The 27,189-nt window shown below is 36.0% G+C and overlaps 1 protein-coding gene across 1 annotated transcript in view; it reads left to right on the top strand.

Annotated features, from left to right (window-relative positions):
* LOC129283071 (receptor-type tyrosine-protein phosphatase beta-like) overlaps positions 1-27,189 on the top strand; it is a 100,729-nt gene extending 73,540 nt beyond the window's left edge. Inside the window, exons 40-52 of the mRNA XM_064113748.1 lie at positions 2,175-2,327; positions 2,543-2,656; positions 4,537-4,663; positions 6,531-6,598; positions 7,999-8,125; positions 11,009-11,119; positions 13,160-13,241; positions 15,085-15,175; positions 15,922-16,133; positions 17,158-17,280; positions 19,582-19,736; positions 22,196-22,331; positions 24,035-27,189. Coding sequence (XP_063969818.1) covers positions 2,175-2,327; positions 2,543-2,656; positions 4,537-4,663; positions 6,531-6,598; positions 7,999-8,125; positions 11,009-11,119; positions 13,160-13,241; positions 15,085-15,175; positions 15,922-16,133; positions 17,158-17,280; positions 19,582-19,736; positions 22,196-22,331; positions 24,035-24,187 — 1,652 coding nt within the window. The 3' untranslated portion in view covers positions 24,188-27,189. The remainder of the gene's footprint in view (positions 1-2,174; positions 2,328-2,542; positions 2,657-4,536; positions 4,664-6,530; positions 6,599-7,998; positions 8,126-11,008; positions 11,120-13,159; positions 13,242-15,084; positions 15,176-15,921; positions 16,134-17,157; positions 17,281-19,581; positions 19,737-22,195; positions 22,332-24,034) is intronic.

Below are 27,189 nucleotides of genomic sequence, written 5' to 3'. Positions count from 1 at the left end.
TCACTTGTTACAGTTCATGCAGTTTAATAGATATCTGACAAAGATGTTGGATGGATACTTTTGGAGAATCTGTTGTATGACTTGACAGAAATATAGAGATATTCATTGTCTTACAGTACCTTTTTTCTAGGACTCCAAGTACACTTTGCATATACATGTATAATAATGATAATAATAATGGTATATTTTCCCAGGGTAGCCACTTCAGTTTCGAAAACTGTTCTCCCAGCAGGCCCTGCTATTATTACCCCAGCTAAGCTACATGTACATGTACATGCAGGCTACCGATCCAGGTGCACACAGCTTTTGAGGAATTACTTCCTGCCGGTACCCATTTGCCTCACCTGAGTTGAGTGCAGCACAGTATGGGTGAATTTCTTGCTGAAGGAAAATAAGCCAAGGCTAGGATTCGAACCCATGACCCTCTGTTTCAAAGGCGAGAGTCAGAACCACTAGACCACGACGCGCCCACGCATGTACAGTACATGTATGAGGAGACAGTTCAACAATCTCACTGAGTTGCAACATTTTTGAATTTTCCAGAAATCCCTTATTTGTTATCTACATGTACTGTAAGCACTTCTATCACATGTCACAGTTTATGCACTCAGATATCTGACACCAAAACAGAACTTGACCCTGACATAGCACCATGGAATGGTCCATACAGTAGATGTCTTTTATCAATCTAACAGTAAAGGTTCACTGCTAGTACCCTCACAGGTGCATCCACCGCTAGGGATTATTAAGAACTCTTCTGCTCCAAGTCATCGCATCTCATTTGGAACCCGTTTCTGCAAAACTTGTTATAACAACAAATGTGCAATAACAGTTTAAAGCTACTGAAATCATTCAGTTTGATTGGGTGGTTGTAAACTTGTTAAATACATTGTGCATTTGTTATTGTAACTAGTCTTTATGGAAACAGGACCCCGGACCCTTTCGATATTGGAGTTACAACTACATGTATCGTAACTTGGCCATTATTGTTGCTACCATGGAAACCTTGATTCTGATAGGCTGTTGAGCCCTGTTACCGTGGTACATGTAGTTGCCATAATGACAAAGTTACCATAGTTGTATCTCTTTATGAAATGGGCCCCTGGTTTGCAGTTCTTTTTAGGATGTTACCTTAATTCACAAAAGATACATCTCTCTCTCATCTATCTCTTTCTCTCCTACCAGTTTCTACCTTTATCTCTTTCATTCCACCACCTAGCAGTCCTGTTCCGGACTGACCACTTGGTGAGCTGTAAGTCTCCTCTCCGTTATCTGAACCACCACGTATATCTTTATACATCTTCCGGGGCCGTTTCATAAAACTTGTTATACACTGTACATGTAATAACAAATTAGGAATATAACAGTTAAAAAAGCTACTGAAATCCTTTGATTTGATTGGCTGATAGTAAATTTGTTCTAGAAATTGTGCATTTGTTGTTGTAACAAGTCTTTACAAAACGGGACCCTGATTTCATGTTCCAGTTCTGCATGTTCAGGTGACACCGTAATAATATTTTACCATCGCTGAGCAATTCCATATACGATAATCATCCCGTTGTGCATCAAATCCCATTTTTCTCATTTTTTTTCCTTTGCCACGTGGTGACACAAAATTTGAAAGACTTCGATTTGTGGTGGGGTTCACTAAATTTTGATCTCAACTGTACACTCTGGATATCAATTAAATTTGAAGAAGGTAGTAATACCTCCTTTCCCTGTCATGCGATCTGTGACGAAAGCCATGACTGGACTTTCGTAACAGATCGCAATTTTTTTTTGAACCATTCAAATTGTTTCTACGATCAATTTGATTGCCCCAACTGATCTGGGCTGGGCTCCGTAACACAAAGATTAGCGATCAATCGCTAAATGAACTGACCAATCAATATCAATGTTACACTCGCATTTGGTTTAAAATCCTGACCAGGGACCAATCAGCGCAGTTCTTTCATATTTGCAATCCATCAGAAACCTTTGTGTTACAAAGCCCTGCTCTGATACGATCTCATAACATCACTACGTTTAAGTACGCTGTTTGAATCGTGGCACAAATCGTGAACGTGGGTACTTGGTATAATATAATATTAAGGAGGTATGTGATATACATGTATGAATTCGATTGTTGAGAAAAAAAAGTGCAGGTAAACATATATGACTACATCTTACGACAGAACCTGCCCCAGTGCCTGACAACTATCCTTATGAAGAAAATACAGTGATCCCTGCTGTTTCAACCACCTCATTCACTGTGCAACTCCCGGAGAATCTGTTCAGCCATGACAACGGGGAACTTTTGACGTTTGCCGTCATCATCACAACAGAGGGTGAGTTTGAATTGAGATTTAGAATGTACCCAAACAAGTAATACAAAATAAATGAATAGATGAAATGAAAAAAAATTCTGCATTACTGTAAAGTGCTGTAGATTATGAAAAAGTATTTGTTAAGTGCTATGTAAAAGCAAGTATTATAATTACATAATGACGATGATTGTAGAATTCACCTATCTATTGAGTAAAATGTTCAATTTTCTTTTTAGCTGGTGATCCGGCTGTTGCCACAACTACTCTGACGTTCGATGAGGCTCGAGCTCAGTCTGGGGCTGCATACATCACTTCCATCGATAACGCATATCCATATCCTCTTACATTTGGTAAGAAAAATGAAAGGTGATTTCAAGTACGGTGTTGAAATCTTGTTTTGAGGTTGTGACAACACCGTACTGAAATGAGGCTGATGTTGGGATTGACCTCGGAAAAATCCCTCTTAATCCCTCTTTTTTTTCCAAAAGTAATATTCTACGGTGTCAAGGCTCGGTCCCACTGCACTTACGGATGCAGAGAGGATGTAAAACGGAAAAGAATCTTGCCATCCGTTTGAAAACATTATGTATCCGTTGTGTCCTCTTTGCATACGTTTTTCATATGCTCTACATCCATCGAGCATCCGTCCACTGTTATTTCATGGTTTGCCCATTGTCTGGAGCGGATGAAAACGGATGGAGCCACCCCAAAATTTTACTTGTCCACTGTATCCGTTATGAGAACAGTTTGTGTCCATCAGCCAGTGGGACCAGGCCTTTAGTCAATGTTCTGCTCTCTGTTATGATGGTTACAAATATCCTTTAGTAGTGAGTTATATATCATTTTAAAGCTGCGATGAGGGTATCGGTTTGTGGGTTCAGCCATGCCTGAGCACATATAAACAAGATCAAATAAGTTGTGGGGCTGTTGCACCCGCGGCCCAAGTCATAAAGAGTTACAACTATAAGCCAGTTCACGGTTAGCTAATGATCTGCTTTTTCTCAAATGACCTTTGTGATTTTTCATTAGGATAAGCACTATCATTTTCAAATGTAGATGTTGCGTAAGCTTTACCGGTAGAGTATTCAAATTCTAAGAACAAAAGGCATTGTATAGGTGACTAGAATAGTACATCAGGGATAAAGTTTGGAAATCTGTTTTATTGTCTGCCTTTGGCACATTTGACTATTGTTTAGGCTACTGTCAAATACCAGTGATTATGAAGGCTCTATTTATTACTCTTCAGCGCAGCTTGGATGTGATAAAATGAATATTTTGAAAGGAATACATGTAGCATGAATAATCATCAAATCACAAATGCCTATGTCAGTGAATTTTAAAGCCACCTTCATGGTTGATCTCAAATGACCTTTTTCTGCTCGTGCGCAGTTTACAACCGTGAACAGGCTTATTGTAACTACCATGGTAACAGGGCTCAGCAGCCAATCAAAATCAAGGCTACCGTGGTAGTTACAATAATAACAAAGTTACAATAGTTGTAACTCTTCATGAGATGGGCCCCCTGGATGCCTGAGCCACGTTTGAACCATGGTTTAACTGAATGTAAATATGATCAGCCAAATAAGACAAGCATTTACATATATATTCTATATTTAGAGAAATAACAGGCACATCAGGTTCAAGCAAGGGTAGTAATATCAACAATCCTCTGCATTCATCACTAATTAACTTTAATTGATATTATATGTGCTGTAGCCCTGGATTTTTGATTCAATCTAAAAAAATATTCCAATTGTGTTTGCTATATCATCACTGCATTGGTCGAATCATGCTCAGAGGATGCACATTACTGCATATTTATCAGTTAATGGATTGCATGTTTATTATCAACCCTAATGCCTGGCGCACACTACGTGATTCGTTGCGATCCGAATTTCAAAGAAATTGTAATACCATACGATATGAACATTCTAATCATTGACTACTGCAATCGAAATTCAGTCTAGTTCAAGCCTCCTAGGAATAAAAGCAAATTCAAATCCTAATGACTTTCATTATGCCAAAATTCAAATGAAATAATTTTACGTCTTGGTACTTTCACGTTTAATGCAAATGCGATTTATCAAAAAAATTGTGTCGCAACGGATCGCATTGTGTGCCTTGGGCATAGCCCTCTGCGCGTTGGCACTAAGCATAAACTTAAAAGTCATATCTAAATCTTTGTGAAACACTCCCTCCCCCCTGACGATTATTATATTTTTCTCACCAGAATCTCAACGTAAGAGACGAGCAACAAATGAAGCAGCAGCTACAGTAGTCATAGGTGATAATATCTGTGTTACCGATAGCTCCAAGGAGTATTGTAACAAACCTTTGATTGATGACACGGAATACTAGTGAGTATGTCAGGAGTGAAATCTATCTGGTGTATCAGAAAAAAAAGGGAAACCAAATTTGCATGCCTTTTTCCTGAGAAAAAATTTGAAATTAATGACAATGAAATTCACATTTCCTTAAAGGGGAAATTTGCCCTGATGATGAGCTTGTGTTAAAGGGAAATGAAACCCTTGAAACAAGTGGGCTTGTGTGGAAACAGAAAGATCAAAGAAGGTTTGAGAAAAATTGGACAAATAATGAGAAAGTTATGAGCATTTGAATATTGCAATCACTAATGCTATGGAGATCCTCCCATTGGCAATGCGACGAAGATGTATGATGTGAACAACTTTCCCTTTGATGGACTATAAAATGCCCCCAAAATGTATATTTTTGCTCTTTCTTATGGTGATAAAAACTCTTTATCCATGATGTATTCTTTGAAATTCTGCATTACATGCACTCCTATAGAAAGAATACATGATCTACTGATAGATGTGATTAAAGAGGCATTTTAAGTGAAGTATGTACCAAAGTAATGGCAAAGTTGTTCACATGTGACATCACCCATCTTTGTCACATTGCCAATGGGAGGATCTACATTACAATAATGATCTCAACTTCAAATGCTCATAACTTTCTTATTATTTATTCAATTTTTCTCAATCTTTCGTTGATCTGTTTCTTTGATTTTTCTGTTTTTGCACAAGCTTTTTTCCCCAAGGTTTCATTTTCATTTTATAAAAGCAGAAAACTTTATAGGGAAATATACAGGTGAAAGGTTTGACGAATATCCATCAAGTAACGAAAGTCATGATTTTTTTTAAGTTTTTGATGTCATATTTGAGCAGCTCTTGGATGAATTCCATTTTTGTTAAGTGGAACATAATGAATGAAAATATTTTTCTTGTAGAAAAGTGGATGAAGTGATGTGTCTGATATATCCAACACACATAAATAAAATTAGTATTTTTTTTTTTTCCAAAAGTAAAGTTTTTGGAAATGATGGAAATAATTTCATGATTGAAAATGCAGAATTATGAACTTATTAAAAATCTACCAGCTAAACATTTTCATATATATCACAGATGATCCTATGCTATTCCACTAATAAGGGCATTACACTGGCTACCAGTTAAACAAAGAATATTATTTAAGATTCTTTTGTATGCATATAAATCATTTCATGATCATGTACATGTACCAATGTATATCAAGGGGGCACTTCAGGTTCATAATCCTAAACGAGAAGGTTTGCGGTCAGGTGGAGATCATTTTAGACTAACCTATCAGACAACCCGGAGCAAGGCCGGTGAACGTAGTTTTACTGTTGCTGCGGCAAAAGAATGGAACAAGCTTCCCACTAAATTAAGATCTGAAACTTCTCTTCTTAGATTTAACAGTTGAAAAACGTACTTGTATCTAGGATAGATGTAGCTTTTTTAAGTGTTGTAAATTGATCTACAGTGTAAACGCTATGATATAGTGTACTACGTATGTATAGCGTTCCTAAATGCCTTATTATTATTATACTACGGGTACAATATACATGTACTGTATATACATGTAGATGTTATCTGTCATTGATGATACTTCATATTGTTAAATTTTGAATATATTTTGAATACACTGTACATCGACTGGTTGGTCAAGTGTCCGTCTCACAACCGGGAGGTCAAGAGTTCAAGCCCCGGCTGCGTCAGACCAAACGATGGGAGTTGCTGCTATCCTGTTTGACACTCAATGATGTAAGGGGTAGAGCACCGTCGATCTGGCGCTGCACATTAGCTGCCAAGCCCACAATCAATTGGGCAAAATGAATTTTTAGACTATTTCTATTTCAGATATCTATTTTGGACAGTAAAATATGAATTTAAATTTTTTCAGTTATGCATTCAGAGCTTATAATGACCAAGGATACCAAACTTCAAGCACATTCGGACCGGTGAAAACAGGTAAGGTGTCTATGTATACATGAAGGTCTGTTCACACTTGCAATGAAGCTGATTAGCATTTTTTAAACATACATCTACATTAGTTAATGAGAAATCATACAAGAAAATAGTGTGAAACATTGTGGACCAATCATATTCTTGAAAGGTTATCTTGTAATGCACGCTGAACAAGTTCTTGTAATGTGATCGAGGCGGTCTGAATATACGGGTATTATCAATTTCCACTTGGTGGAAAATAATTTTTATTTTTAGGGGCTATTTTTTTCCTGATTTGGGGGATTGCGGAAATGAGGGGCTATTCCTTTCATTTTAAGGGCTAGTTTTTAGGGGCAACAAGCAAATTTATGAGGTAAAATGCAAATGTCATTATTCTGCCAGAGTTAGATTATTGATTTTCTCAATAATCTTGAATTTTTTTTTTGTGACAGATTTTGGGCGACTCTAGACAGAATAGTTGCCCCGAAGCATGTATTTTGGGGGGAATTTGGGGGGTGATTTTGGAAGTCATGAGGGCAAAATCGTCTTGCCACCCTTATATATTTCCTACAATGTACATGTACCTTGTTCTAGAGTAATGATGTCATGACTTTGTCCATCCAACTTTGGACATAAACCTGAGAAGAAGAAAAATTCATTACACAATCATGAAAATTAACCTGGTTTTCTTCTGTAAGCTTTTGCTCTGTCGAGCTGCATCAGCAACAGTGCCAGCTATTTATTTCAAGTTTATTTATTTTTCAAGTTTATTTGTTTAAAACCAAAAACATCACATCATAATCAAAATAGATATACATGCAACGTAAATTGATTACATAAACGCACATCAATTATGATAAAGGTCTAATGAAGCTTGCAGCCTAGCAAGGGAAAACTTACAAAAAACTTTATGATTTTGGAATGAAGAATGTTGTTTTCATGTCTATACACCAATCAGCTGAACCTTTTAAGTGATTTTTGTACATAAATGTGTATGGAGAATTACTTTTAATCAAACGTTTTTTATTTTTATCATTTTGTTATCTACTATTATTAAAAACAAATTTATATACAGAGAGAGCAATGGTAAATAGTGAAAATCTAAGAAAATAGCAAGTTTCATTTGTACCCATCCACTACAGTCGGCCGATAAAGATAAAGCTTCGCGAACACGTTTAATCAGCAGATTTTCTGCTAATGCATGGTTTTGTTCATTTTGTATTATCGGTTTTAGTTTTCTGTGAAATTCTGAATTCTGTGTTCTTCTCCAATTTCTTGGATTCATCTGAATTACTTTAGGGTAAAAGTTTACCTTAGAGTCAGTCTTTTGATTCATCTTCAAAACTATTTCACAAATTATCCTGGAATTAGACTTTTTAAAATGTTATTGTAAGGAAATTCTTTCTTTTCCACCAATATTTCAGTAAAAGACAACACGACTGGCATTGCAGTCGGCGTGACAGTCTCGGTGGTTACCATCGTCATGGTTATTGTGATTTCAATGGTGGTTGTGAAGAAACGGCGTGTACAAGAACCATCGCCACGTCCAAGGTAATGACATATCTCTTAGTGGGTCATTTTTTTCATGAATTCTATAATCTGATTAGTCAATTTGTTGTGAGACGAACCCTTGTTACCTACTTTACTTTGTAAAAGATATCAAACGGGTAATATGAGCCCGTAAAACCTGTTTGATATTAATCTGTTTTTGTTAAAATATTTTAAGTGGTGCGCCCATGCCCAGTGCTGATTTCAACCACGTGATATGAGACCGTATTACGTGGTATGTAAGCGTATTAAAGCATCGCGCTGTGCACTACTATTTGGGCTTCAGTTTCAATGGCAAAATGCACATTCTTTTACTATGATCATTGTGATGTCATGAATGATTTCCTTTCAAGAATTACATGTACATCACAAAATGCAGGTTTTGCAGTGTTTTTAAGTTATTTTCAATTGATTTCCCTTATTTTACATTAATATAAGGATACACGTAAAGATACAAAGTTGTTACACCCTCCTTATTCTTACAAACTACAGGAAATATCTACAGTCTGGTTCTATATTCTGGCCTTATTGAACATGGAACCAGAACGTAGGTTTTCCCCTTCAATATTACGTGACTCAGCAGGGCGTAACTAATAATGTTTCATCAAATTAAAATGAAATAAATGAGCCTAACAGACATGAGACAGCATCATATAAAAAATAAATGCATTTTCTCAACAACTATTCAACCATACCTCGTATGAAAGTTCATTATAATAAAAATAAGCTTTAATTTGCAATTCTTGTACATTCTTGCACTTTGAGTCCGTTCCAATTCTTGACATTCTTTCAGTTGATCCATTACCACTTTCGCTGGATTAGTTCCCTTTACTCTTCCATCTAAATTGTTTTAATGTATCTGCTTTCATTATTGTGGGTTCATTCAAAAGGGAGATTTTTTTTTGTTTCATGACATTCTCCTTTTGCGACAATAACTCCTTCCGAATATCCACACGTTAAGCCCGATATAAACATAGCTGCCAAGTACATACTGATTTTCAGTATTTAGTACTGAAAAATGATAAGAATACTGATGGTTTCATACAAAATATTGATTTCTTAAGTTCAGTTTTATGTTTTGTCCTATGGCATATCTTTGAAAATACTGATTTCCTCACCAAAATACTGATTTTCAGCTTTTAAGATACTGAAATGTACTTGTTCAGGTTGGCAGCTCTGTATAAACCCTAATCTCAAACCCTTATCCTAATCCTAACCCTTGGATCATTATTTAACAAAATTAAAAACATATTACAACCCTAAACTTTACTGTAGAATTCAGTAGAGGAGCAATTTTCACGGGAGCAAATTATGTGTTCCTACATGTATTTTATAGCCATGTGGGGGCGTCGTGATCTAGTGGTTACAACTTTCGTCTTTCAATCGGAGGGGCGTGGGTTCAAATCCCTGCCAAGGTGTGTTTTGCTTCAGCAAGAAATTTACCCACATTGTGCTGCACTCAACCCAGGTGAGGTGAATGGGTACCCGGCAGAAATAATTCCTTGAATGCACCAAGCACCTTATGTAGCTGGAGCTCAAGCCGGGTCAATATAGAGCACGCCATTTGATAGGCAACTAGATAATCAGCGCCCCATAAATGCTGTATACTGTAGAAGCTATTATTTTCGCGTACAGAATTTTTCGCGAATCGCGGGGGTCCCGACATTTTCGCGGGTTGTTAAATTCGCGATCGGAAGATGTAGAAAATATTTCCACAGCACTTAAAAGTAGTAAATCTAATGCAAATCACGTGCATATCTTTACTCCTCAAAACCCCTTGCTGATCTGTGTTATGTACATAAATATGTCCCTGTAAAAACAGTTACAAACTGTGGAAAAAAGTGGTTTAAATTTCAATTTTTTTACCTTTAAATCTGAAAATTCATCATGCCACAGTTTGATCTGTAATCTATAGGGTTAAGCAATCTTTAGAATTGGTGTTTTGTTCTATTAATTTTTCAAAAAGATGGTAAAAGTGCAAAAATGTGGAATTTTGTGAACAGAATCTACACCTTGAAAAGCTCTGGTCATGTGACTTATGAATATTAATGAGTATGCAAATAGCTGCCAATACGTGTGTATAGAGTCAATCAGATGACAATAAAATCAAATTATTTCATGGAAAATACATTTTAATATTACAGTGAGTGTATAGATATTGATGAAATAATGTTAGAAAATACTTTAGGCTCTGATTTTGTTTGAGAAATTAAAAAAAGTGAAATTCTAGCTAACTTTTTGAATCACTAACTGTACTTTCTAAGCCTTATTTTTTGTACATATAGAGGTGCATATCTCCATTTCCTCACTATGCAGTATGTTTTCAATAGCAAAGCTTTGCTGCTGGAGACATTGGCACTGACTAAGAAGTGTGTCAATATTTTCGCGTGTTGTTAAATTCGCGGCCGATCGGCATTTCGCGAAATCCGCGAAAATAAAACCCCCGCGAAAATTACAGCTTATACAGTATTACATATTATAAATTGTTATTATGTTTCAAGGAAACGTATTTCTGTAACAACTGTCGGAATTCTCTGACATACATGTACAGTGACATACATGTACACTGTACATGTATGTGCCCCAAACCTCTCAAAATGTTTAATTTCAGTAGCTTATCACTTGTAATACACATACATAATAATAATGATAATAGTTGGATTTATAAAGCGCTTTTTGCCAGAGGATACAAAGCGCTGCTATTATTACCCCGGCTTTAGCTCGAGCTACCATCACCGGCGCTCAGTGCATGCAAGGAATTACTCCTGCCGGGTACCCATTCACCTCACCTGGGTCGAGTGCAGCACAGTGTGGATAAATCACATGTACAGGTATGTGATTGACACTCAGTCTGATGAAACTGAATCCTTTTCTTTATTTTTTAAGTTTGGAAGGTAGTGATAACCCTGGCTTTATCGGGCCCGATATGGAAATGGGCAATCGGAATAAGATTCGGCGAAAAATGGGCAGCTCGATGCACAGGAAGAGCCATTCTAAGTGAGTATAATCATACGTCATTCATACTTGCTAAGTGGTTCATATTAAAATAGGAATATTCCTATACGGTTGAAAAGAAAACTGCCATCTCATCCCATGCATTTGTATTGATTTTTTTGCAATGGTGTTTTCACTTTCAGTTTCTTTGTTGTTCTTTTACTGAGATACATTGTATCGTGTACTTACAGCTGTATACATGTATATTTTTTTTCTTTCTTTCTTAGCGCTTTGAAACTTTTGTATAATGTGTGTTGTCTCAGTGACCGGTGTGTTGGCTCAGTTGGTAGAGCGTCCGTCTCACAACCGGGAGGTCGGGGGTTCAAACCACCGGCTGCGTCAGACCAAAAGACGTTAAAAGATGGGAGTTGCTAGCTGCTACCCTGTTTGGCGTTCAATAATTAAAGGGATAGAGCCTCGTCGATCTGGCGCTGCACAGCAGCTGCTGGGCCCACGATCAATTGGGCAAAACAAATTTTCGGAGTATTTCATTTCTGGTGTCTGTTTCGAACAATAAAATTTTCATATTTAAGATTTTTATAAATCTTGTGTATTATTATTATTAATAGGAAATTTAAGGATGTTCATCTTTGTGGAAATTTCCAAGTTATTCTTTTTTCATGACTATTAGAGTTGGCAGGTACGCATCATTATGGCTGGGCGGATGAAACCTGGTACATGTATCTCAAACTTTGAATATTTTGATGACAGCTCAGAATAAGCTAGATTTTAGAGTTATTGGGTAGCAACCTTCTATTGTATCAAAAGAGTTCTTCACATGTTATCAGGAGACGCCTTTCAGGCAATATGAGACTGCCACCATTGCTTAATTTTTTAAATACCATGTACAGCGTTTTCTAAGCTGCCATCAAAATTTTTAAATGTTGAGATGCAAGGTTTTATCAGGCCAGCCACATATGTTTTAGCCCCATCATATAGCAGATGTTTCTGTTCTAATTGTCTCGCGCTTCTTTTGCTTAAACAGTGTCATGCATTTTTTGCTTGATATTCCAAGTAAAATTATAATTACTACCATATTATGAAAATGATAATCTTGGTAGTAATGATAGTAATCTTGTGCTTATTTCTGAATATATTTCCGACACACAAAATGATATCATTTGTAGAAAGAATCGGTCAACCTTCTAAATATCGATATGTATTAATAGAAAATGCAAATTTGTTCAATGTTTTGCTTGTCAGTTATACGTATATTATTATTGTATTTTCTTTGTTAATGTATTTATGAAAAGTGTTGCAGAAACCAATAAATGAAATGAAAATGAAAATTTGATACTCTTCAAATTTCAATGTTCAAGCTCTGATATTGTATCCAATATCCCTACATGTATCATTCATTACAAACATTTTTCAAAGGACAAGTCCACTTCAACAAAAAGTTGACTTGAATAACAGAAGAAAAATCCAACAAGCAAAACACTGAAAATTTCATCAAAATTGGATGTAAAATAAGAAAGTTATGACATTTGAAAGTTTCGCTTAATTTCACTAAACAGTAAATATGCACATCCTAGTCGGTATGCAAATTGGCACTCTGATGACGTCACCCACTTACTACTTCTTTTGTATTTTATTACATGAAATATGAAAAACTCAAATTTTCTCCTCATTGTCATGTGAAACAAAACTTTATTCCTCCCTGAACATGTGGATTTACCATTATTGTAAAAGTGTATGGCTAAATCAAGTTGGTCCTTATTGTTAAATCTGTAAAAATGGAAATATTGTATAATTCAAACAATATAAAACAAAAGAAATAGTGAGTGAAGGACATCATCGACTCTCTCATTTGCATATATATCGCGGAGTTGTGCATTCAACTATTTTGTGAAAAATAGGCAAAATTTTAAAATGTCATAACTTTCTTATTTTACATCCGATTTCGATGAAATTTTCAGCGTCATGTTTGTTTGATTTTTCTCTATCGATTCAAATCAACAATTTCTTGGGGTGGACTTGACCTTTCAGTTATTGCTGTTTTGGAGAAGCTTTTGATTTTTACTTTGTTTTTCATTCATCTAGACCCATTCTACTAAATGATTTTGAGGACCATTACAAACGGATGAAAGCAGATTCAGATTTAAGATTCACAGACGAGTATGATGTAAGTTTTCTGTTGTGTTTTTGTTGAAGTAACTCCTGTATCATCATCGTCGTCGTCATCATTACCACCATTTTCACCATCATCATCATTATCAACATCATTATTCATCATCATCGTCATCATCTTCATCATCACTATAATCAAAATTATCATCATCGCCACCACCGCTGCCATCATCATCAACATCACCATCGTCATCATCACCACCATCATCATCATAATCATCAACATCACCACCATCGCCATCATCATCAACATCACCATCATCATCACCATCGTCATAATCATCACCACCATCGCCATCAACATCACCACCATCATCATCATCATCACCATTATCATCATCATCATCACTATATTCTGTTGAAGTAACTCCCGTAGGAAGTTACTTCAACAGAATATGCTACAATGTAAGTACTGTACATGTCTGCTAAAGCCGAGGTAATGATATGCGCAATTAGAAACATTTGCTTCATAAAGTGTTATACATGTATAATGCTTGCCATGCAAATTTTGAGATATTCAATGTGCAGTACATTCATTTATTTTTTTCCTCTGCTCTTTCTTTCTTTCTTTCTTTCTTTCTTCCTTCCTTCCTTCCTTCCTTCCTTCCTTCCTTCCTTCCTTCCTTCCTTCCTTCCTTCCTTCCTTCCTTCCTTCCTTCCTTCCTTCCTTCCTTCCTTCCTTCCTTCCTTCCTTCCTTCCTTCCTTCCTTCCTTCCTTCCTTCCTTCCTTCCTTCCTTCCTTCCTTCCTTCCTTCCTTCCTTCCTTCCTTCCTTCCTTCCTTCCTTCCTTCCTTCCTTCCTTCCTTCCTTCCTTCCTTCCTTCCTTCCTTCCTTCCTTCCTTCCTTCCTTCCTTCCTTCCTTCCTTCCTTCCTTCCTTCCTTCCTTCCTTCCTTCCTTCCTTCCTTCCTTCCTTCCTTCCTTCCTTCCTTCCTTCCTTCCTTCCTTCCTTCCTTCCTTCCTTCCTTCCTTCCTTCCTTCCTTCCTTCCTTCCTTCCTTCCTTCCTTCCTTCCTTCCTTCCTTCCTTCCTTCCTTCCTTCCTTCCTTCCTTCCTTCCTTCCTTCCTTCCTTCCTTCCTTCCTCCCTCCCTCCCTCCCTCCCTCCCTCCCTCCCTCCCTCCCTCCCTCATCTTCTCTCTTCTGTTATATTTCATCTTCTTTGAATCTCTTTTCTTTATTACTGATGCTGATCATTTCCCTTTTCATCCCGATATTCATTTACAGTGTATATTGTTATGGATTTCACACTCCTCTTTTAAGTATTCATATATTGAATTCAATTTAAACCTGGTGTAGTAGTCCACCTGCACCCCCCCCCCCCAATCAGTTATATCGGGAGGAGAGACACCTGCGGGTCATGGTGATTCAGTTCGCTTTTCGCCTCCCTGGCAAAGGTGACACCAAACGAATGATAACAATTATTGTGATATATTCATGTTTATATTGTCAATCATCCAACTGTCATGTTGCAATGAATTGGTAAATAAATAAAGATAAGAAAATTGTAAATTTTGCATGGTATTATTATTACTGTACATAGAATGCACCGTTGTGTTGGCTCAGTTGGGAGAGCGTCCATCTCACAACCGGGAGGTCGGGGTTCAAACCCCGGCTGCGTCAGACCAAAAGACGTTAAAAGATTGGGGTTGCATCTACCCTGTTTGGCGTTCAACGATCAAAGGGATAGAGCCTCGTCGATCTGGCGCTGCACAGGGGCTGCCAGGCCCACGATCAATTGGGCAAAACAAATTTTCAGAGTATTTCATTTCATGTCTATTTTGAACAATAAAATATGGATTTTTTAAAGAATTATTATCATTTTTTCTCTCCATGTAAATAGGAAATTCGTCAAGTTGGTAAAGACCAGGCCATTGTAGCAGCTACAGAAATGGTTAATAGGGCCAAGAATAGATTTACAAATATTCTTCCATGTGAGTATATTTATTTATTTATTTATAATTTATTTATTTATTTGTTTATTTATTTATTTGTTTGTTTGTTTATTTATTCACTTCTTAATTTATTTATTTATCAGTTCAGTTCAATTTATTTATTTTCTCAGCATAAAAAAATGATATATATACAATATGTACAGGAATGACAAATAGTATCAGAGAAAATTGGAAACTACCGAAAAGTTTATAAAAACTTGTGAGTAGTATTTCCCAGTACATTGAATGACATTAATATTGAATGAAAAAAAAATGCACACACAGCATCAACAAACACCAGCAAACACACAGGGAGGGTGGGGCGGTAAATGTATGAGATTTCAGCAAGGAGAAAGGAAACAAATTATTTTGCATATTCATTTATATACATTCTTTTTAACTTAGATTTAAATGACGTAATTGTTGTTGAGTACTTCATTCCATCAGGGAGATTATTCCAAATGATCAACCTTTTTGTACATCCGACCCCCTTTTTTTCTCAAGTCTTACTTCTCTACATAAACTGACCAAGGCATGGTCCTTTGCGAACATTACAGACTGTCAAAAGAACAAGAAGTCGGAGACGGAAAATTTCATGAAGGTCCCATGCATAGGGGGTCAGACATAAGTATTGTATGGAATTGCCCATTTTGTAGCCATCCATGTATTTCAATTCTTATTCGCAATAATGAAAATTAAATATCACCCTGATTTTGAAACCTTTGAAACCTGACTTCCCGAAACAGACGAGCATTCACGTGTCAAGCTGGCAGCGCTCGCCGACGAGCCGGATTCTGATTACATCAACGCAAATTACATGCCCGGATTCAACTCGCCGCGAGAATTCATCGCCTGCCAAGGTCCTCTACCGGGGACGGTCGACGATGTGTGGAGGATGATATGGGAGAAGAATACTTCAATCGTCGTCATGTTAACTCAACTTGTAGAAAAGGGCAAGGTGAGATGATTCTAGATAACTTTCGGGATATTGGTTCCCAAGATGTTTTGTTTGTTTTCCTTAAGGCAACCGCACACCTTACGACTGGCTCACGATGCGATTTCTGAACAAATTGCAATTTGCTCTTTTTGTTAAAATTTGAATGAAAAGTATTCTCTTATTTGAGGTTCAAATTAATTGAAAGGAAACTAATATGACAATATTGGATGATTGCGAGCATTTATTTTGGAGTAAAGGCCAAATTAGTTTCAAATCGCAACCAATCGTATGATTGCTATGACGTCATTACGACTAGATATTACATTCGCTTTTATTCTAATAAGGATGATAGCACAGTCACAGATTTCAACATAGGGATTCGTACGATGATTTAGAAGATTACATTACACAATAAGATATTCCATTTCTCAGTACTAGCGTCAAATTCTACTAGGTTTCATTCCAAAATCGGGTCGCAGATCAATCGTAAGGTGTGCGGTTGTCTTTATTTTGCGGCTAACTCTTATAAATGTAATTCCTTTTTGGTCTAATCATAAATAAGTCTGATACTCACATGGGGGTTCCGTGACATTTGCTCTGGCAACAATGGCTCTGATGGAAAATCTGCACGTTAAGCCAAGCGAAAAATCTAAATCTAAAACTAAGTAAACCCTAATCCTTATATTTACATTTTTCTAAACCAAACACTACTTATAATCCTAACTCTAACCCTATGCCTTCTGAGATATTAAGATTGGAAAAAATATTGCAGCAGCAAATGTTATATCACCAACATACATGTAGGGCCAACTGTCATTCTTCAAGTATATCATGTTCAAATGATTTAATGGTCATTTTGTTAGATTTAAAGGTGAGTACTAGATTCTTGTAGCTACATGTACATGTACATGTATAAAATTGCTTGTATGGGACGAATCTTCACCCAATCTCAATGATAAAATGAAAATATGAACAAATGATATTGAGCATCTTGTAAAGTGAATGTCAATTTTAACCTTTTATGTTTTGACTGACTTTATTTCAGATTAAATGTCATCAATATTGGCCAGCTGATTACAATCCTGTTACCTATGGATCGATACAGGTTTCTATACAAGCAATACAACAGTATGATCATTGGGTCATAAGAGAATTCAGTGTAGCACAGGTAAATATAGTGAACTATTGCATGTTTCTGAATAAGTTATACAACAGTATGACCACTGGGTCATAAGAGAATTCTGTGTAGCACAGGTAAATATAATAAACTATTACATATGTATGTTATACAACAGTATGATCATTGGGTCATAGGAGAATTCAGTGTAGCACAGGTAATTATAATAAACTATTGCATGTTTCTGTATAAGTTATACAACAGTATGATCATTGGGTCATAGGAGAATCAGTGTAGCACAGGTAAATATAATAAACTATTGCATGTTTCTGTATAAGTTATACAACAGTATAATAACTGGGTTAAAGAAAATTCAGTGTAGCACAGGTAAATATGAATAACTATTGCATGCTCTGGAGTTGAATGTATCACAATAATATACATGTAGATTAAGTATACTTTCCATGTGGATGAGATGTTACTGAAATCTTCTTTCACAGCAGCTGTTGTTTCTGGCCCGTATTCTGAAGTCGGGTTTAACTTAAACTCAGGTTTAAAGTTGTGGTTTAAGTATGGATAGCCAATTGTTACATAAATCACTAACAGTAGAGATATGATATTTCAGCTCATTTGGCTCTCAAATCATTCATAATCGTCTAGGAAGTATAAATATATGATTGTCTTTACCATCGATGAATCAGGAAAGAGCACAGTAAACATAAGAAACATACAACTTAATAAAAATGTTGACACTTTGGCTTCCCATAGTTTTAGCACAGAGTTAGACCATGGTCTAGGTTAAACTAGACTTCAGAATACGGGCCTCTGTGTCTAACGTGCACCCCAGATTTCACATTAGTTGAAGAGGAGGGGGAAGGCACCTTTAATTCACATTCAACTTGTTTACAGTCAATTTTTTTTACTTAGAAAATAAATGGCACTCCTGTTTTTAATCAAGAAAAGAAGTTTATTAATTTCAATCAATGGCAATTTTGTATAAGAATACATGTACAGTAGCAGAGATTATGGAATTAGTATCATGTGATATACATGTATGGGGAGCTGCTTGCATATGACATCACAAATTCAAATGTTTAAAGATTCATAATTCTCCTATTCTTGGATGGTTTCTTATCAAACCTTCTCAGATATTTTTCCTGATTTCTGCTTATATTGAAACTAATCCATCTTCTTGGTGAAGTTCCCTTTTAAACATAATCCTGATCAATTATTAAAGCAAAGTTTGAGTCCTGGAATAGACATCGAATAAAAAAAAAAATGGTTGGAAGCAAATTGTTTATCATACGTCTCACGCTTTTTCAGACAACAAAATTTAATTAAAGTAATTCATGTTTGCTTGATTTTATATTCATTTCATTACCACATGCTTTTCCTGGTGTAGCTAATACAGGAAGCCACATGTGAGACCACACAATAAACGGGCATTTTCCAGTAATTTTTTTTCTGATCTTCATGTGCTCATTACTCTGTAATTATACCTTTTCCTGAACTTCTTTGGCAGATATCATTTATTCATGGTTTTTATGATTCTGTGTAAGTTTGGTTCATTTTCTGTGAACATTTATTTTCTGTTGTAACCAGTACCAGATTTAACCTTTAAAGGGGAAGTTCACACTGACCAAATTTTTTTTTAAAATAGCAGATAAAAATAGTGAAAAATATTGGTGGAGGTTTGAGGATAATACATGTACATCAAAGATTTTAAAAGTTATTAGAACTTTGATTTGATTTACATGTATATGACGTCATATGTGAGCAGCTTTATGTATCGTGAATAAAAAAATCAATGAATTAAAATGGGTTTATTGTACCTTTATTATATCAACGGACAAATTATTTTACACTAACTCATGAATGAAGGAAATTTTCAGTCATCATGCAGCATTAAATAAAATGAAATTTATGCATTTTATCTTCCAGAACATATGGGGCAGTTGCTCGTATATATGATGTCACAAATCAAAAACTTGAAATTGTTACAGGGGTGTGAGAGTTCAGATTTTTATCTGATTTCAGATTTTTTGGTTTTGATTTTCATCTTAATTTCAGCTTATTTTTGACCTTCCATACAATAAGTATGGGAGCTCTTTCTATTTCAGACTTTTTCAACACTCTTCAGCTTTTTTCAGATCTTTTTATATGTGACCACTCACACCCCTGTTGTTATAACTTTCTTAATCTTTACTGGATTTTCCTCAAATTTTCACCTATACATTTTATTCTTACTGGTATTTCTACAACAAACTTTTTGTCAGGGTGAAATTCCCCCTTAAACATATCCTGATCATTTAGTAATGTCCTCTGTGTGTGCGTCTCTCTCTCTCTCTGAAGGGGAATGAAATTCGAAAGCTGACCCAGTATCACTTCATGTCCTGGCCTGACCATGGGGTACCAGACCACACTATCACCATGCTGGACTTTGTCCGGACGGTCCGCGACGCAATCCGGAAAGAAGCCAGCGAACAACCGATTGTGGCGCACTGCAGGTGAGTCAAGCATTAAATTGATTGGTTAACATTGGTTTGACTTTTTAAAAATCTGAGCTAGAAGTCACACTTGTCACCTGTGTCTGTGATATGTTACAAAAATGAAGCCCAGAAAAAATTGTGTTAGAAAATAATTATTTAGTGCTTCAAAAATTGAAATATAAAGTGACCGAAAACACCATCTTAATTTCATCCCATACACTTATGTGTACTATTTAAGCATCTACATGTATAAGACGCCTATTTACAAAATCGGGGTTTGCCTTGTAGTTTTAGCTTTTCATTCTCAATAATGGTTGTTTTCAGGGTTTATTAGTTCTAATACATGCACTTGTACACATGTTTCATCTTGGTTTGAGAATTTTTTAAATCGGCTGCTCACAAAGTTAAACAATACCTTTAAGGAGCCATGATTTCCTGTTTCGCGGAACTACTAACCTCATTTCTGATTTGCCTTACATTTCATTTTCTCTAAAAGATTGTTGAAATCGTTTGCAAAGTTTTGGAAATGTCCTTGAAATAGTATTGATCATGGTGATCGTTGTTGCAGTTGGTGATTCTTAGAGTTATAAATCCAACAGGATACTACTGTATGTTGACCATGCAGTTTGATCATACAAGCCATTTGCTTTGCAACATTTGTGAACAGTGAAAACAATTTGCATTTAAGCTTCGGCTAGATAAGTGTCTCTCATTATACAAATGATGCATGGGTTAGAGTGGGTCAGTAGGAACTGTGTGCACGAGGTAACTTTGGCATGGTTTAACCCACAAGGCGCAGCCGAGTGGGTTTAGACCGTTTAGACCCACGAAAGAAACCCATGCATCATCTGTTTCATAGAATGGAGAAAATTTATTGAATAAACCAAAATATTAATGATTTACCGGATGCATGATAATTTCATGCATCCAGTAAATTGAATTTACCGGACGCATGATTTTTTTTTACCGGACGCATAATTGTTTTTACCGGACGCATAATTTTTTTTACTGGATGCATGAAATTTTTACCGGATGCATGAAAATTCTAAAATGTTATGCAGACCCTTTATAACCCTGGAGAACATTAATTTGTATGCCTCACCTGATAATATGTTGGCACAAAGGCATACTCAGTCTCAATGATGCCAGATACAGCTTTGCATTGACTTAGTCTTTAGGCAGCCTCAGCCCCCCCAGCAGCTGTGTGTGTATGCCCGGGGGCTCGCCGGGGCCAGTGCCTAAGGCTACGCCCTCAGCTGCCGGCTGCCTGGGCCTGCTGCAGCGTCTAACTTAGCTAGCTTGGCTGTGCACAGCCAGCCCAGGGCAGTAGATCGTATGTCTGGACTACCCAACTAACCAGCAACAGGCATACATGTACATGTATTAGCTAATACATGTATGACAATTATTTGTACTTACAGACCATTTTGCATCCTTTATTTGATTCCTTCAGCCTCTTGATCGAAAGTTTAAAATTTTAAACGTGCGCGATGACATCACAATGAATTTTGGGGGCGATATCTTGTTACAGTGGATATCGTTCATGCAGCCCAGTAAAAATTCTTGCATAGCTCTCAACCAATCAGATTGCAGGGATTTTCTCATCCAGTCTATAATAATTTTACTAGAGGTACATGTAGATCCACTACAACTATCAGTACCATTATTACTACATGTACATCTTCTAATACTACGACAACTTCTTACTATTTCTGCTGCTGTTGCTGGTATTACTCCTCCTCCTACTACTACTCCTAACACTACTCCTAATGCTATTCCTTTATACTACTACTACTTATCTTCCCCTTTATACCGTTAGTACCTATACTGTTATAACTCCTACTTCTACTGCTGATAATACTGCTACTACATGTACTTCTACTACAACAACGACAATTACTAATACTATTAATACTACTGCTGCTGCTGCTGCTACTACTACTACGTTACTACTACTACTGCTGCTGCTGCTCCTACAACTACTGCTACTACTACTTCTACTACTACTACTACTGCTGCTGCTGCTGCTGCTGCTGCTGCTGCTGCTGCTGCTGCTGCTGCTGCTGCTGCTGCTGCTGCTGCTGCTGCTGCTGCTGCTGCTGCTGCTGCTGCTACTGCTACTACTACTACTACTACTACCACTGCTGCTGCTACTACTACTACTACTACATGTACTTCTACTACTAATTTTACTACTGCTACTACTACTACTTCTACTACTACTACTACTACTACTGCTGCTGCTGCTGCTGCTGCTGCTGCTGCTGCTGCTGCTGCTGCTGCTGCTGCTGCTGCTGCTGCTACTACTACTACTACTACTACTACTACTGCTGCTGCTACTACTACTACTACTACATGTACTTCTACTACTAATTTTACTACTGCTACTACTACTACTTCTACTACTACTACTACTACTACTACTACTACTACCATTACCACTATCTATTACCAATGCTAATATATTATCATTGCAGTGCCGGTGTTGGTAGGACGGGGACCTATATCGCCCTTGATCGTCTGATGCAAGTCATGCAAGAGAATGATTTTATTGATATCTTTGGTATCATATGTGAGATGAGGATGCAAAGGAATCACATGGTACAGACTGAGGTAAGCAATTCTTTTTATTTGAGTTTACCATGTCATAATACATGTAATAATACATACATGTATGATATCGTGGCCCAGTGGATTAGTCTCCGGACTTTGAAACAGAGGGTCGTGGGTTCGAATCCCAGCCATGGCGTAGTTTCTTTCAGCAAGGAATTCATCCACAGTGTGCTGCACTCAACCCAGGTGAGGTAAATGGGTACCGGCAGGAAGTAAATCCTCAAACAGCTGTGTGCACCTGAATAGGTAGCCTAGCTTAGCCGGGGTAATAATAATAGCAGGGCCCATTGGGAAAACAGTTTTCGGAACTGAAGTGGCTACCCTGGGTAAATATACCATTATCATTATTATTATTTATATAGTGTCTTGTCCACTTTGATTAAATGCTCAAGGCACTTAAAGGAGAGCAAAACATTAAAATAAAGAGAAGTACAAGAAAGGGTAAATTACAAATGGGGAAAAATGTATGGCTTCAAACCAAGTACATGTACCTGCTGGTGAACAAATGCAATTTTAGGTTGCCCTTAAAGGGTGTTGCAGAGTTTGAGTTCTTCAGCTCCTGTGGTAGTGAATGCCACAGTGAATTCCATGTCATGTTATCAATATTCTTGGAAATGCGCTTATACATCGCCTCTTGGCTTTATTTATGTAGTTCCCCATTTCATTTTCATTTTTACTATTGCTTGTGTTTTACATGTAGTTTCTCATATCTTGCTTTATATTTGTTTGTTTTTTTAATCAAGAATGAATAAATGCAAATTGAATTGAATGGAGGTTTGATTCATGCAGGATGATAAATTTCTAACTTATGTCTTTCTTTTGTTAAAACAATATTTTTATGTCTGCAAATTTCAAGGTAATTCACCTTATCTGAATGTTTCTTGGCTTAGAAGAGAGCAAAACATAATGTTTTGAATGTTCTAATAAGAATTTAGAATATTTCACAGCTAAGAAAAAGAGAACAAACTTCCTCTACATTTCAAAAATTTGAGATTTAATTTCAATGCTTAAAATAACCTTTTTCTCTTATATATATATATATATATATATCTTTAATGCTGTTTTGTGTACTCATGTAATCTTTGTCTCGATTATGTAATTATGTTTTTATTTGATCAATAAAAATGAAAAGAAAAACTCTAGGAATAAATACATTTATAACAAGTCTGAATGTTTGAAAGCCTGTATTTTCTATTAAATGCCAAATTCATTTCAAATCATAGTCAATCGTACCATTGCTATGACATTCATTATGACTAGATATTCAATTCCCTTTTATTCTAAAAGAGGTGGTAGCGTAGTCACAAATTTGAACATAGAATTAGTATGATAATTTAATAATAATGATTTAGAACTTTATTACAGTAAGATATTCCATTTCTCAATATTTGCATAAAATTTTACTACAATTTATTCAAAAATTGGATCACAAACATCATAATTTTTGCAGTGGCCTTTTGAATATAAACAAAGCCTTAAACATCAATTAGATTTCTAATGTGGATCAAATATAAAAATTGATGAATATTGCACATTGTTCTTATTGAAACAAAAAATTTACCCAAGTCGACAAGAATGGATTAATTTACATGTATATTTGAAAATTGTGTCAAGCACAATGTAACTTTATAATATTCTGAAATTGTTACAGTAAATAATCTTTCTTATGTTCTTTGTCTTCTTAAATCATGCTCATCTAACAGAAACAATATATCTTCATACACGAGTGTGTCATGGATCTCCTTCAACGAGGAGACGATGAAATGGATAACGGGGAAAGCCTCTATGTCAATCTCCCCGCTAATGGTTTCGGTCATGAAGATGTCAGTCAGACTCTACTGGACCAGGCTGTCTAGTGCATTATGGGAAAGATAAGAGTTGCAATGCATCATGGGAAGGATTATGACATTTGCAGTGCATCATGGGAAGGATTGTGACAGTTACAGTGCATCATGGGGAGGTTTGTGACGGGTGCAGTGCATCATGGGAATGTTTATGACAGTTGGATTGCATCGTGGGAAGGTTTGTCACAGTTACAATGCATCACGGGAATGATTATGACAGATGGATTGCATCATGGGAAGGTCTGTAAGAGTCCAAATGCACCATGGGAAGGAAGTTTTGATCTGAACGTAACAGAGGAGTCAGTCTCATCTGCAACAAGAAAGCTTTTGAAAAAGATTGAACGATCTTTCGATATGTACTTTGCATTGAGCTTCCGCTTTGAAGAAGAATATCAAAAAGGTCTGGTGCATTGATGTAGTTTCATATAAAAAAAACCTATCTTAGCTTTGCTTTTGTGATATCTGAGTCACGAGATTACAAAAAATTAGAGGTTCGATTGTGCCAATTATTACCCCAAAATTGCTTTTTTTCACATTTTTCAGCAGCTTGCCAATAAAGGGTGTTTATGCTTTGTTTCTGTCTGGGAATTCATTGTGTGATAATGAAATGATCCAAGGCTGTATATAGGAATATCAAAGAATCAGTTCCCTTCTATATTGTTTGCCATTTAAAGCTAAATCACAATGTTGGTTTTATGGGTTAGGAGACAAGCTTGTGCAAACATGTATTGTTTCAAGCACTTGCTTTGTCATCAATAAGTCATTCATTTTCCATTAAATTCATAGTTGCATGTTTATATACGGCATTATAAACGAGAATTCCACGCTTCATACACTTTGTCTGTTTTCTGTAATTGAATTTATGGTATCTTTCAAATACACAGTAGCTTTCACTTTTTTAATTTTCTACTGACGCGCTTTATATGTTGTATATTTTGTCTCAAATTTCTACTTAGTTCTAAATGTGTGTATAGATGATTACAACTATTTTCATAAAATGAATTTTCATTTGATAAAAGGAGCTTATGAGATTTTTACCATGCATTGTAATTGTTGAACAAACAGACAGTGAAATTGGTATTTCCCCCGGGAGAGGAGAATGTTGCAGGTAACATAGGTTGTGGGTAAACAAAGATTTGCTAATACAAGGATAGTAAAATTCTGTAAGTGATATACATGAAGACTGCATATTATATAGCGATATATTACCGGTAATGTGTATTAGTGTTATTGATATTTTATTTTTGTTGCTTTGTTAAAAGAAAAAAACATCTCGGAAAACAAAAGATAGGAATGAAAATAGGTATGTTGTTTCCAATGGTGCAATATATCCCACACTTTGCCAAAATTGTTCTAAAGTCTTTCTGCATCATGTTGCATCGACACCAATGGAAAATAATGGCTTGACCTATGACATGACCTGTGACCTCTGGTCAGACCTATGTTCTATTTTCACTGCATGTATGGAGCACTTGTGGATATATGAGGAATATCTTGGCAAAACAGGATGAGGACCGAGGGACTTTATGGCCCGTATTCTGAAGTCAGGTTTAACTTGGACCATGGTCTAATTCTGCGCTAAAATTATGGGAAGCCAAAAATGTCAAATTTCTGTTTACATTGTATGTTTCTGAGATGTTACTTGTGCTCTTTCCCGATTCTTTATTGGTAAAGACACCTATCTTATTTATCATTCCCAGATATTTAAGAATTAATTGAGATCCAAATGAGTTGCTAAATTGAACCTACATCGTTACAGATTTATTTCACAAATTGGCTATCCATAGTTAAACTACAACTTAGGACCAGAGTTTGAATTAAACCCGTCATTAGAATATGGGCCTATGGGGGTAACAATTTTATACTTTGTATTAAACATTACTGCTACAATTTTTTTGTATATTGTTTGTTATGAAATCAGGTACATATATATGTTTATCATTACCAAAAGTAATGACAAACCCGACCAGAAAATCTGAAGAATTTCATATGAAGACATAGATATATTTTGTATTTTTGCATGTGAATTTCAAATGATTTTTGTGTGCTGTGCTTTATTATGAAAAAAATGAAGGATTCGTTTATGATTAGCATGAAATGTTGACAGCATTATCGGAAATTTGAATAAAAAAAATAATCATGACTGACACACTACACATGTATATGCATATGTAATTCAGATGATATTTACTCACCCACAGTGTATGTGCACATTATCTTCAATACATGTATTTAGTATTGACAACCATTTTATATTTCTTTAAAAGAACGATGTGCACCTACCTAAACACCTGTACGTGCATGTAGATGTTGGAAATTAGTTTTACAACTATTTTCGTATATATTATTCAGCGTAAATGGATGAAGGCTTGTGTGTGAAAACTACCATGATTGTTATTGTTCCATATAATATAGTGATGACTTGGTTTTCATGTTTTTTATTGTTATTGTAATTGTTGTTAATGTTAATTTTGCACATGACAAATCAAACAGTAAATGGAAGACACTGGTAAAGCTTACCGTAGCCACCTTCAGGCCAAGGAATTCAAATGAAAACCCCTCAAAGTCATCGACATGGCTATGTATTTCACAAGCATGTCCACAGTGCCACCTCTGTGAGTATTTTACTATTGAAGCCATGGGTCTGACTTTAATTCATGCTCAATAATGTAACATACACATTGTACAGTGATATTTTATGTACCACAAGCAATATTAAGTCACACTTGTACATTTAGGGAATCAACCCCGTCGATTTTGGTTTTTAATAGGGATGTAGGTATTCATTGGAAATTCTTTAGGTTTTTGCCTAACTATAAACTGATAGGGCCATATTCTGAAGTCAGATTTAACTTTGACCATGGTATAAACTCTGCTAAAATTTATGGAAAGCCAAAAATGTCAAAATTTGTACTTACATTGAATATTTCTTATGATTAATGTGCTCTTTCCTAGCTGGTCATGGTGAAGAAAGCTATCTTATTCATCCTTCCGAAGCAGTTAAGAATGATTTG

Source organism: Lytechinus pictus, chromosome 19, assembly GCF_037042905.1.
Source record: "Lytechinus pictus isolate F3 Inbred chromosome 19, Lp3.0, whole genome shotgun sequence".
NCBI lineage: Eukaryota > Metazoa > Echinodermata > Echinoidea > Temnopleuroida > Toxopneustidae > Lytechinus > Lytechinus pictus.
The sequence above is the reverse complement of the archived record's forward strand: the minus strand, read 5'-3'. Positions and strand labels throughout refer to the sequence as shown.